This window comes from Xenopus laevis, chromosome 8L, assembly GCF_017654675.1.
Source record: "Xenopus laevis strain J_2021 chromosome 8L, Xenopus_laevis_v10.1, whole genome shotgun sequence".
Classification (NCBI taxonomy): domain Eukaryota; kingdom Metazoa; phylum Chordata; class Amphibia; order Anura; family Pipidae; genus Xenopus; species Xenopus laevis.
Window position 1 is genome coordinate 71,128,242 of NC_054385.1, and position 13,517 is coordinate 71,141,758.

At 40.7% G+C, this 13,517-nt stretch overlaps 1 protein-coding gene across 9 annotated transcripts in view; it reads right to left on the bottom strand.

Moving 5' to 3' along the window:
* Positions 1-13,517, bottom strand: part of bicra.L (BRD4 interacting chromatin remodelling complex associated protein L homeolog) — a 49,435-nt gene that overhangs the window by 3,487 nt on the left and 32,431 nt on the right. For 7 of the 9 annotated variants that reach the window (XM_018230263.2, XM_018230262.2, XM_041572950.1 and 4 more), the window contains 9 exons: positions 12,453-12,764; positions 10,188-10,868; positions 3,541-3,799; positions 3,347-3,450; positions 3,131-3,256; positions 2,137-2,198; positions 1,593-1,741; positions 833-927; positions 112-214 (listed from right to left, as the gene is read on the bottom strand). In XM_018230263.2, the coding sequence (XP_018085752.1) occupies positions 112-214; positions 833-927; positions 1,593-1,741; positions 2,137-2,198; positions 3,131-3,256; positions 3,347-3,450; positions 3,541-3,799; positions 10,188-10,868; positions 12,453-12,764 (1,891 nt within the window). The remainder of the gene's footprint in view (positions 1-111; positions 215-832; positions 928-1,592; positions 1,742-2,136; positions 2,199-3,130; positions 3,257-3,346; positions 3,451-3,540; positions 3,800-10,187; positions 10,869-12,452; positions 12,765-13,517) is intronic. The other 2 variants (XM_018230268.2, XM_018230269.2) reach the window with 2 other exon arrangements.

Below are 13,517 nucleotides of genomic sequence, written 5' to 3' on the forward strand. Positions count from 1 at the left end.
ACATTAAAAAAAATATATTTATCTCTTCTTATACAATAATTTCCAGGTAAGCATAGCAAATAATAGTACATTTTCATTATTTCAAGTATAGAAGTAGCAAAGCAATGTTACCTGGTCTCTCCTTGGCCAGCTGCCGGTCTAAGGACAAAGTAACTTTTTCCTCCTGAATGAACATTCTGTCAATCATAACCATCTCTGCAGAAGGGCTCACTCTCTGCATGGATTAAAAAGTTTTAAGTAATTAGTCGCTCCCATTGTTTATTGGGATTACCTTCTATGGTTAGTGCTTAACAATAATGCATCAAAGAGCTGTTTAAATGTCAAAATAATCTATTCAAACACAGTTCTATAACAGTAATATTTAGGGCAGAGACACACACGGGGAGATTTCCCCAAACTGCCTTCGACTAATCTCACCTAACTGCCTTCCCGCCGGCTAAAATCGAAATCGTTGGCGGGATGGCACTCAGAGCACTTCTTTTTCCAAAGTTGTCTCACATGGAAACTTCAGAAAACGAAGCTGCCATTCCACCGGCAATTTCAATTCTAGTCAGCGGCAAGACAGTTTGGGGAGATTAGTTGCATGAAAAAGAGGCGACGGGCGACTAAAATCTCCCCAAAGGGCATGTGCCTTACCCTTATGGGCCTGATTGTATTATCAAATGTACCAGTGTCAATTACAGCTATAATTAGTCCCTTAGCAGGATTAATCAGGATAACAGTAGTTACAATTCTATGGGACAGGCCTTCTTGGCACCAAAGCACCCAGTCATTATGGAATACTGCCAAACCTAATCCATTTAGCTACAGGTTAATGATCAATCTTCCTCACCCTGGATTCCTCCAAGAGCAGCAAGCGATATTTGTTTAGCATGGCCTGTGTACGCTTTAGAAGTTGAGTAGATACAACCTCAAATTCATCATCAACTGAGGAGCGAGAGAAAATAAACAAAGAGTTACAACAACAAAAGATATCTTATTAAAAATTAATTGACATTAATTAGTATGTTTTAAAGCATGTTTACAGATAGACAAATTCAAAGCAGCTTTTCAATTGGTCCTAATAACCATCATTTTTGGGGGTTTAGATGACCTTTATGGCCCCACTATCACATAAATTAATTTTTATGTGATGCAGTTCTAGGAGAGGTATTGTAAGAGAAACATATGATAACAGGGAATCAGAAAAGAGGAAAACACACAAAGAACGAAATGTGGAGCAATCTGTAAAGTTGCCCGTACACAGGCTAAAAAAACCTAGTGGTCCCTACAGACCCGGCAGCTTATTGGTCCTTGTTTGTGGCCATTTGAAAATCCTATTGGCTAGGACCGCATTTGTTTGTTGATGAGCAGATCAAGTTTAAGGGCAGCTTCAGACTAGTTTTGACAAGACACTTATCCTCTACAAAACTACATATGCAAGTAGTTCTAAAGGACATGTTTACAATAATATGATTATATGTATATAGTCATCATTCTTAAAACATACTGTATTTCTTTCAGATTTTTTATTCACATATCTATATGTCTGGCTCTAATAATATACCTGCATACATCTGGATGCATGCACATCTTGGTGGTACCCTACTCACCCTTCCTTAAGTCCTGTGTAGTTGGCAGAAGACCTTGATATACATGGTAAGGAAGAAGTCTATGAAAGGCATCTTCGAATGAGTGAAAGGGAGACTTGTAGTCAGGATGCAAAACAGAGCCTTGATGTTTGTGCAAATGCTCTAGAAAACTGAGGAGAGAAAAAGCCTTGAGATGAGAAGCTTTCTAATGTGAAGATGTTGCTATGAGCACCCCATTGTAAAGCAAACCACCTCTATAGAGCACCAAATCATATTTTTTACTCATCTGTCTATTACACTATTTAATATATGTGTAGTATTACCCCATCCACTCCATCTTTGTATATCTGACCTATTTCTAGACTCCCAGTGGTCCAACAGTGTAGTGTGTTTAACCAATATTTTTCTTCATTGTCCTGTGCCCGCTCTCATATTAGTGCTCTAATTTTTTATAGTAGTTTTATTTTTTTCTGTAGCAAATAATTTCTATTTGTTATATCATGGAAGCATTTCCAGTAGAGTACTCATGGCCCATGTTTCTTTACTAGACATTATAAATACTCACCAAGCTTCCTTGCTTGGCTGTAGTGTTGGAAGTGTTTTCAATGCTCCAAATTTACTTTCAAACTAGAGAAAAAATAGCAAGGAAAAACATTTAGAATTACAGATACAGTAGAATGTTCCCTAAATCCCTAAATGCTAATACCAATTTGTAAACATTTAGTTGGAATGCCAAGGAGAGAGCTAATTCAACATTTTCCATCCTTTAATGTCAAAAGACAAGATAAAAAAATCTGTCATGATATGAGCCATATTTTTTTTTTTTTTCAAGAATCAAGGTTGAAACCGGGGTCATTTTCCTATTTATACTTACACAAACCTACTAATAAAAATTGCATGTGTAACTTAGGTCCGGCTACACAAGCAGATTCAGAGAGATTAGTTGCCCCAGCAACAAATCTCCTCTTCTTCGGGCGACAATTTCCCCGAACTGCCTTCCCCCTGCCCTCCGCAGGCTATAATTTAAATCCCCTGGGGGAAGGCACACGTGTTGCTTATGGGTCAGTAATCAAATTACCACTTATCTGAAAGCGTGCCCAGACTGTGGCGACAATAAGTGAAAGGTTTGCTTATACAGAGTTAAAAATCTTTGTTTAAGCAAACTATCATCATTACATGCGACATGGGCAAGAAAGTACATGTAAAAATAAAACAATGATCCATGACTTCTATTATACAAAAAAAAGGTATTACTGTATATGTATATACACAAACACAATGTGTGTGTTGCCCTTGAGAAAGGTCACGGATAGCCCAACATTTCTACTATTATCACACCTGTTGAGTGTGAATATTTTTTTTACTTCTGTTATTGCACAGAAAGGGGCCAATTTATCATGAGGTTCAAAAAAACAGTGACAACATTCTCTACACATAGCCAGGCTTGGCAGTGTAAAAAACAGCATACATTTTGTATGTGTTTTTATGCAGAGTGACTTCAGGCAGTAATTACTTACCAAGGTCTGAACACTTAAAATAACAGATAGAAAAGAACAAACCTGTGGCTGGGTCGTTGTCTGAGCAGTGGGAACAATCTGAGATATGCCTTTGCCAACAAACTGGATCTGAACAGAGCCCTTGCCCAAACTCAGTCCAGAAACTGAACTGATCACTGCTGTCTTGGCCTGGAACAAAAAAGCATGTTAGTTTAAAGCAGAAGAGTTCAGAACAAAGGGTTAAAAACATACATAAAATTCTTGGTGTAAAAATCTTACCGGTGTTTGCACTGGAAGAGTAGCGATAGATTTACTCTGTCCACTGACAGATTTTCCCACAGTGCCAGGATAAACATTTGCGTCTAGGGGCACAGTAGCAGGCCCTGTCGATCGGAAACAATGGTTTGGAGCTATTACATGAGAATAGGGGCACAGAATATCTTAACTAGAATGCCAAGATAGATGGACCTTACCTGAATTGTTTACAAGAACAGTTGCCTGTTGCTGCTGAAGTAGTGTTGAAAGATGTGCTGTCTGGCTACTTCCTCCAACCTGCACCTGTCCAGGGGAATGCCCAAGCAGAGGGCCTTGGGTGGGCACAGATTGGCCTTGTCCACTGGTCAGTACAGAGGGAGCCTGCCCACTGTACTGTCCCCCAAGTGCTGGGGATGTCTGGGTGCTGGTTGCTGGCTGATGGGAGGGAAGCATTAGTCCTTGCTGCAGCTGCTGCATCTGAAAAGAAAATAACATTTGTTTTAATTATGGAACTACATCAAAGCCTAATAAGTAAGCAGCAGGCAACCACCACAAAAATTTATTTTTCAGGAAAATTAGTCATCATATATAAAAATAAGCATAATTAAGTAAGATTAAACTTAAAAGATTAAAGGTTAACTTAAATCCCAAAAATAGCATGCACATTTAGCATTTGTTGAACATTTCCACAGTAACCATGTGCAAATTGTCTCGCTTTAATAGGAGTGCATTATAAAATATAATCCAAAGGATCAATCCTTTTAATTGATTAAAATACAAAAAATGGGGTGCTGGGTTCAGATCACAGCTGCTCTTTTTGTATGTCGCCAGTCATAAGCAGGCGTTCTGATAAGGTTTATAGAACCAACCCTCAAGGGCCCACTCCTCCTACCCCCTGTGGCAAAAACCCACACACAACTGCCCACCTACCCAATGTACAAAACAAAATGTGCTGCCCGCCCACTCCCAATGCATTGGCTGTCTGCCCATTCAGGTCAACAGAGGAAAAATTGCAAGTATTCTGCCACCCACCCCATGTGCCATCAACCTAAAGCCTCAGGCAATTTTGATCACCATGGCCCTCTCAGTTGAAAACAGACACAGCTAGCTGCTGTTCATTACCTGCAGCTACTTTCCATTTTATACCTGCTGCTTCAAGACACTATAGGGGCCTATTAATCATGCTGTGTAAAACATTGGAGAAAACCATCATCAATGATGCTGCCCATAGCAACCAATCAACAATTAGATTTCAACAGTCAAGTACAAGTTAGGAAACAAACGCAAAGATCTGACTGGTTGCTATGTGCAACATCTCCAGTAATGTTTTTCCTCCACAGTTGCATACAGCATGATAAATATGTCTCTAAGTTATCTGTTCCCACAATATACTTGCTTAACTTAAGTGATACAAGACATAAAGATGTTCTGCCACTAATCTAATGAGATTAAACAATCAACGTGTCTTCCCCAACCCTTAAATCTGGCCATAGATGTAAAGATCTTTAAAAGATCTTTTCGTTATCGTGAGACCACGATTATCTCGAAATGATCGTTTAAATGTATGATGATATGTCCTTCAACTAAAAAGACCATTTCAGGCGATATTGCCAGGAAAACAAAGGGTAGCTGCCTGCTTGGCCCTGCAAACATAGATAGATTGCACTGGGGCCGATAATTTTTTAACCTGGCCAATCAATTTTCTGACAGATGTCGGACGAAAAATCTTAAGATGTACGATCGTTCCATTCCCACTAACCTCACGATAATTTGACGGATTGGTCAGATTTCACTAAAATCGGTCGTTCACCAAAGAAAAATCTTTGCATCTATGGGGACCTGTGTGAGGCTCCCGAACCTTTCTCTAGCTGCAATAGTGACTGCCGGCTTGATGGTGAAGCAAAATCATGACGGGCTGGAATACTTCCAAGCCCAATTTCACTACTGCAGTGGAGCCTTACCCGACACAAGTGATATAGGAAATGTTATCAATAGGAAAAGGAATTTTGATTGGTAAAGATCTGCCTCAAAGTTCTGTGCTGATCTAAAAAACATACGTTCCATTGCCCAGTAAATTATGGGTTTAGAAAGCAGCAAATGCTTTTGTGGCATTTCCTATTATATGACATTTTGTTCACAAGCTACTGCTTTCTCATGTCAAACATCCAAAGTGGCTTTACTTGACAATTTAAGGAATAATGAGATACACTGCTCTTTAGCAATAACCCATAGAAAGCAGATCTTTTTTCAGCTTTGAAAATGCAGTACACTACTTAAAGCTATCTGCTGATTGGTTGCCATCATGTGCAAAAACTGGCTATTTTTCATAAACCTGTCCCAATTTGCACAGATAAATATAGGTCACAGGGTTGAATATCCTTTGCTAGTACCATGAAACCTCAATTTTACATCACCTGATTCTTCCCTAATGTTACACTGTTTTTTGTGGTCCCACACACATTATATATATATATATATATATATATATATATATATATATATAAATAATATATATATATATATATATATATATTTATATATATTATGCATAATAAATTTCCCAGATTTTACATTTTCCTGGATTTTACACCATTTTTTTCTGGTGCCCTGAAAAATGTAAAATGGGGGTTCTACTGTATGTTTTATTAAGCACGTATAGCATAAACTGCTACTATAAGAAACTGACTTTGCAACAATTTCTCTTTTCATACACTGACAGCACATATGCCTTCAGGGACCTGGAATTGTCATTATGCTCTGAATACATGCTATACTCATATTTGCAACTTCTTAGGAAAAAAACAGAAAATTGTTTATTACTCAAGGTAATTTCTGTTTCCTGGTCAGCTTCCATGGCAGCATTCACCAATGGGTTAATCGCCCTCCAGGCCAATGGACAGGACCTTCTCCAAAGGTAAAAGTTAACTCCTCCCCAACTCATCGTTCTTGGTTATACTGTAAGCTTGTCCATATAGGGCGGGAATTCCCTGGTGAATGCTGCTATGGAAGGTGACCAGGAAACAGAAATTACGGTGAGTAATAAACAATTTCCTGTTTTCCTAGTCACCCATGGCATGCATTCACCAATGGGAACTACCAAAGCTGGTATCAGGGAGGGACTACTACACAAATTGCAGTGAAATCATATGCTTTTGTTGAGTGAAATGTACAACTAATTGGAAGACTTTTCTTCCAAATTTGGCTTCTTGCGAGGCAAGGACATCCAACTTATAATGATTTTGAAGTATTGAGTGACAACCATCTTGCAGAGATTACTTCCTGGTGATGTTTTGGCCTCCATCGCCCAGGAACTTGCCAATGCCCTAGTGGAATGGGCTTTAAGCCCCCCGGAAACCTTCCTGTCTGCTGAATTGTATGCTTTAGCAATAGCCTCTGTAATCCAATAATTTATGGTCTTCTTAAAACAGAGCTTGACTTTTCCTAAAACCACAGGGAATCACAAACAAATGGTCTGACTTTCTCCAGGTACTTGTTCTCTCCAGGTAGTCTTTTATTGCTCTGACTAAATCCAATGTATGCCAACGAGCTTCCTTTTGTGTTCTTGGAGACGACAAAACGAGGGAAGTGCCACCCCTAAATCCATATGAAACTTGGACACCACTTTAGGAAGAAACTTAAAGGCAGGTACCACTTTGTCCTTTTAGAATGTCTTGAAATGTTCTGATGCACATAAAGCTGAAAATTCTCCCGCTTGACAGGCTGAGGTAACGGTCACCAACAAAACAACTAAGGTGAAGTTCCAAAAAGATGTCTCCTGTACTGGTTCAAAAGGAGTCAGTGTTAATGCATCTAACACAAAAGGTAGATCCCATGGCGGAGATATTCTCTTAATGCAAGGTTTTATTTGCATTAGTGCCTTAAAAAAAATTGCACTAATGGGTCCAGAGCCCAACTCATCCCTGTTAATGCAGACACTGCTGATATTTGCACTTTAAGCATATTCAGATGAAGGCCTTTCTGATATCCTACAAACAGGAAATCCCCTAGAAATGAGGCTGATATACAGTTGGGGTTCTGACCCCCAGCAATTGTGAATTTCAAGAACTTTTTTTTAAAATTGTGCAGACAAACGTTTTCTTGATTTCAGAAGAAATTCAATTACATCTTTCTTTAAGTTCAGCTTCTTAAGCCTCTCCCTTTCAATCTCCAGGCCATCAAGGACAGATGATTCTCCTCCTGGCATTAAAACATCCCTTGGGATAACCACCCTGGAGATTCTACTGGATTCTGTCAAGGTTAGCCTGTGAAGCAACAGAAACCATGGCCTCCTTGGCCAAAAGAGAATCACTACTACAGCTTCTGCTGCTTTCCGATTTACTTTCCTCAGTATCTTCCATATGAGAGGAATTAGGAATAATATAATCAACCCCACGGACCAATCTTTCCTTAGGCCGTTTAGTGTTGCTACTTCCTTGCATGGGAATCTCGAGAAGAACTTTTTTGATACTTTCTGTTGTGTATCGACGCCATGTCATCCACGTCTGGGATCCCCAGACCTCTTGGAAGATGTCCTAGTGAAGGCTCCATTCTGCAGGATCTATAGTGAAGTGACTTAAAAAATCAAAAGGGATATTTCTTCAAAAATGTCACCTCTCTTTGCTGTCTCTTTTCTGATTTTTTTTGCATTCTGCCATAGTTATTTCTTTAATTGAGGCATGTACAGGAGAGCAGGCTTACCTCTTTTTTAATGATGGAAAGAGCTTATCTGCTGAAGTAGGCTTAGAGGGTTCAGAGGGAAATGTCAGTGTTTGACACTTTGCCTTAATCAATGGCTGTATTACAGTCAAATCAAAATTAGACTATTTATCCGAGTCAATTTCCCCCTCTTCAGACCCTAGAGTGCCTTTGTCTTTTATTGGCACCTGCCACTTCCTGGAAACAATTGACCACTGCTTGCTTAATGACCGCTGCTAAAGACTCTGCAAAGGCTTGGTTTCCTTGTACTTGTGCTGTCCCTGGTTCTTTCTGGCTCTGTGCCACAGGAGTAGATTTTTCCAGTGTCTTGTCCTTCTTTTCAGCGACAGGAAGGCTGCATAATAATATAAGTGACTCACCTTTTCTTCTTGTGGTGAGGTGGTTTGCACGGCATCCCAAGATCCATAAGGATGCTGCACATAAGATGTGAGCTACATGTTACAGGATATGTTGGTGAAAAGGAATATCATCCTTCGCCTACCTGTTCTCAGGCTATTAACTTGCATCAACCTCCAGCAAAATAGCAGTGAACAGAAAGTCCCAAATACCTATAAAGAAACTGCCTGGATCCAGCATAGTTTATATATTGCAATGAGTGGTTTTAAAATTATGCTTAAAACATGTTCCATGTCACCACGCTATTGCAGCCATTATTTGGCTCCAAATATTCCAATGCGGCACTAAATGCCCTTCTCCAAGATGGCACCCCCTACGCTTCCGGTAGCTGCCTACACCCATTTCAGAGGAACCTTGCAGTTTACTTTTTAAGTGACACTCACTTATTTATGATTTCAGCTTCACTGAGCTGCCTCCAACACCAGTGATTCCGCTTGCCGCAGCCCTCTAGGCATTCCCTGCCATTTAGGCTACGGTGGGGCTGTGTTGCGTATTTCATGACATCACTACACCGCAACCACCAACGATACCTACAGAGGCTCCGGAGTGGCGCCACGGACTGCGCTCCGATCTTTGTAGTTTTTCTTCGCCGTCCTAACCCACTGATGGGAGGTAACAGCTGGCCTCCCTGGCTCGTACATCGCCAGATCCGGCCCTCCTTAGCTAACACCAGTATTGGGGAGCCTCCAGCAACCAAATTGGAGGAAGAGAGAAAAGATCCAGAGAGAACCCCCCTATAGCTGGGAACTATAAACATCATAAGTGTGATGACCTGCATCCATCCATTGGCCTCTGGACAGGACAAAAAAAAAATATGAGTAGGGAAGGAGTTGACTTTTAACTTTGGAGGAGGTCCTGTCCATTGGCCCAGAGGGAGATTAACCCATTGTTGAATGCATGCCATGGGTGACTGCGAAATAACACCGTCAATTATAATAATAATAACGACATTTCTATATACCAGGTGCTGCTACTGGCCTCCTACTATACAAATGAGTATTGCAGCTAGAACTGCATACATATAACCAGTTAAAATGTCAAAAAGTCTAATTATGAAATGTAAATCTCATTATGAAAGTTAAATACTCTTGCTGTTCAAAAGGATGCCATGTAGTTAAAAAACACAAGTTTGAATGGATTAATTACAAAGCAGCCCCATGATCTTTTTGTAAAATACTGGTCTCTTCTGAAAGCTCTGCAATTACTCCATCAATACACGTGTTAACTACAGGGCTCCCCATCAACCCAATGTGTTCTGTCACTGCAAATTACAATTAACATAAAGGTCAGAGAGGCAGGATAACAAATGCACTGGGAAAGTCCATCAAATACAAAACTAAATAAAATCAAGGAGCCACAGTTTTCTCAAACGGCAATATCCTTAGGGTAGAATCTTCTGGATGTGTTAAGATTGCTATTGCAGTGGCTGTTGTGACATATTTACACTCGTGGACAAACACATACAACTCAGGCTGCCTGTCATACACCTGAATGGCAACCGTATGTCCCCATCAGAGGTAAAATGATTGCAGGCCATGTGCATTATTTGGATGCTATCGTTTGTCACTCACTTTAGTGGAAGAAAGGCTGACTGGCCACAGGTTTTTGTTGCTGAGGAAAAACACCAATGGAGAAAATGTCTGGCGTGCTATGGTTCAATATTTTCCAGAATATGTACTATTTCTAGTCTATGTGGCATTCTCTAAAGCAAACAGTGAAACATTTAATTAATATACACACAAAAGAGCCATACCTGTTGATATCTTTCCAACAGCTGTTTTTGTTGGGGCACTGAGTTTTGGAGAGAGAGTGCCTGTATCTGACTTTGTGTCATCTGGAAGGTACGCTGGGAGTCTGCGGTCAGATGGAGCGGCTGACCAGCAGTTTGAGGTGAGATGGATGTTTTGATGGGGAACTGTAGTTGGAATGAGTGGGTCTGGGGATCTGATGGAGGAGTGGCTTGGAGGGAGACAGGGACACCTGCTCGAACCTCGGATTGAGGGGTGCTCAACTGAACTTGAAGCTGAATGTGCTGCTGAGGGGAAGACAAAGTTTGTGGAATATCTGACGGCTGGTGGGAAGCAAATGGAGTCTGTACCTGAGGTTGAGATGGGGGGCGTAAGGGGTGCTGTGAGGACCCATGTGGTGAGGCAATTTGGTTTTGAATGACAAACAGATTCTGCATTTGTGGGGTACACGATCGAGAGAGGGGTTCGGATGGAGGGCGGGGAACACTCTGTGGCTGAGATGGAGGACGTGAATGGGGACGAGATGGTGGCCTCGAAAGGGGCTGTGGCTGCGAGGGGGGACGAGATTGATGGGGTGACTGCATTTGAGAAAGGTGGGAAGAGGAAGGCTGTAACTGTGGGCTTGGGGGATGAGGTAGCGAGTGGGATGGGGAGGCTCCGGGCAGCTTCTGTTGTCCGGATGGAATCTGAAAGGTGAAAATGAAAGAAGAAGCTTGTCACACAACAGCCTTTGTAAATGCTTCCACTAGTAAATCTGTTGATTAACAACAGTTTGACCAATCTAAAGAAGAGCAATGTCAAAATTAAAGTTATTCTTATACAAAAGAGGCAAAAACTAGAACATGTATATTGTTCAGAAATAACGAATATGCCATTTTCATATAAGTGTGGGTCTGGCTGGGATGTAGTTATTTCTCATATGAGAAATGCTAACGAAATTTACTTCCGTTAGCCTTCTGAGAAACGACACATTCAGGTCACATACAGAAACATCTTCAATATAGCTTTTATACAAGAATAAGTCATATTTAATTAAATTGATATTTCCAGTTTTAGCCTTTTAAGTGAATGAAGCCTCCAATATTACCTACAAGAGCTGAGATTCAAAGGGTGAAAATGTTTTAATTAGGTTAAAGGTGGGTTTTAGAACATTCCCAATGCATACTACTTTATGCTCTTGTAAAATGATGGAGTCTTATCACTGAACTGACCCAACACCATGGTACAAAACAATATACAATAGAAGCAAAAACTTTGCGTGAAAGACAAAAAATACAGCGAAATTTAGAGGAGGCGTTGTACAGAGGAGAAAGCAGCATCAGCAGCACTGAGAAGGAATTAGTAAAAGTACAAGCTTGTGAGCAGAGCAGAGGATAGATGGCAGTTGAAGCAGGATGAGGAAGAACGGAGGATCATTCTAAACAGTTAATTTGCTAAAGTGCTAACTTTGCTCAAATGAACTTGCCAAAAGTAATTAATCAGGTCTTTTCTTTCATTGTCAACCTGCAGTCAAAACGAACTGCGGATTCGCTGCAACTTGTGACAGCACCTGTGCTATTTATCTCCTGTTTGCAAAGAAGGTTCATAAAGCACATTCTAGTACAGAATGTGTTCTGTCCAGGTACAGGATACAAAAAGGGGATTTATTAAATAAGGGTAAGAAGAACCTTTTGGGAGTGTGTGGTGTGCGGCTTCTCCATATTCTAATGGATTTATTAAATAAATCATAGAGGATTATTCTTTGGAAAAATTAGGACAAATTTCCGGAAAGGTGCAATATAAATTTGACAGAGCAATTTTAAAAAAAAAAACCTGGAGATGTAGTTAGTGAAATCAGCATCAGGTTAAGGAAATTAAAAGTAATGGAGGCAAAGGTTTTCCATTTTTTGCACAGCCCTAACAGCTAAATCCTGTGGGGTTTTCTTTTGCAAAGAACGCAAGGCAGCCAGGAGCAAAATGATGCCGTTTCTGTTGACAAACTATAGAGGTCCCATTTAATTTGATACACATGTAAACATGGCAAGAATAGATTAATCTGTAGATTTCAAATTAACTAGGACCCATTCGAAATTTCCCATAATGATGGCCGGGCTAAATACTTGAATGTTTTAAAAAACCACTACAAAGGAAATAAAGAAAAGTAAGGGGCGCAGATGAGGTGGGAAACTGCCACCAGAGGGAGGTAGAAAGAAAATTAGAGGGGTAGCCAGAGAAAGATTTGGGTTGAAGCAGACTGAGTTTGAGGGGTGTGTCAGTAACTGAGTGGCTACCTGGCAGGCCAGAGCCTGCTGAGACTGGCTGGATGGGAAATGAGGTATGTGGCTCTGTCCTTTGGGCTCCGCTGCGGTTCCGAGGTTCTGGACTAGCTCACGGTTGAGCTGGGAGGCAGAGCCGGCACTGCTGCTCACTATGACGGAGGCAGGGACGCTACTGCTGGTAGTGGTTGTACTGCTGCTGTTCAGTGTGCTGGCGGAAGCTGCTAGGCTGTAGATTGGCATGGGTACGTGTGTTGCAGCAGAAGTCTGAACCAGGCTGCTCTCCTGCTGCATTTTCAAGGCTGCTTCATAAAACTGCTGATTCTTCTGAAATGGTCAACACCAGTGACCTTCTGTTAACAAACTCATACTCTGACATAAAACCCAACAACATTTTCTACACAGCAATTGCCCAGATAGATTATGTGGGAACCCTGTGTCAGAAAGAGAGACCACACAACTACAAAGCAGAATATATGACACATGAAATTCTATAAGAAAATGTATATTGCCCATGCTTTCAACAGAATTACAAATTACAGAATGCATACTTCAACTAATGTGGCAGGCTGTGCATGCACAGGACATCTACTCCAACTACAGTTCTCATAATGGGCCACTAGAGGGGTCATTTTATTCTGTAGACAGAACACTAAATGCACCTCAGAAAAAAAATACAATATAGGCTGCTGCCTTTCACTGCATGTCATTAGGCGACAATGATCCATTCTGGGAATTCTTGAGATTGTATTTCATGTGCAAACACTAATGACCTGGGGATAGTTGTTATGCCCGTGACCTTAACAGTCAACCGTAATCCCATAATCATAACATAATCTTCGATAATGTGAGCCCAGTCAAGTTGCTGCATTCAGCACCCTTGCAATTTTGATGTGCATGCAGTGAAAAGTGCAAGTAATGACTTGTTAATGATGTGCCAGTAAAAGGTATCCAAGGGGATGCCCCTGTAAAACTCATATGCTGTACTGATGGAATTTAAGAGACACTAGAATTACTCACAGTCAGGCACAAAACATTGTACCTTGCCCTGTTCATTAGCTATTCTGGTGTATTTCCAAA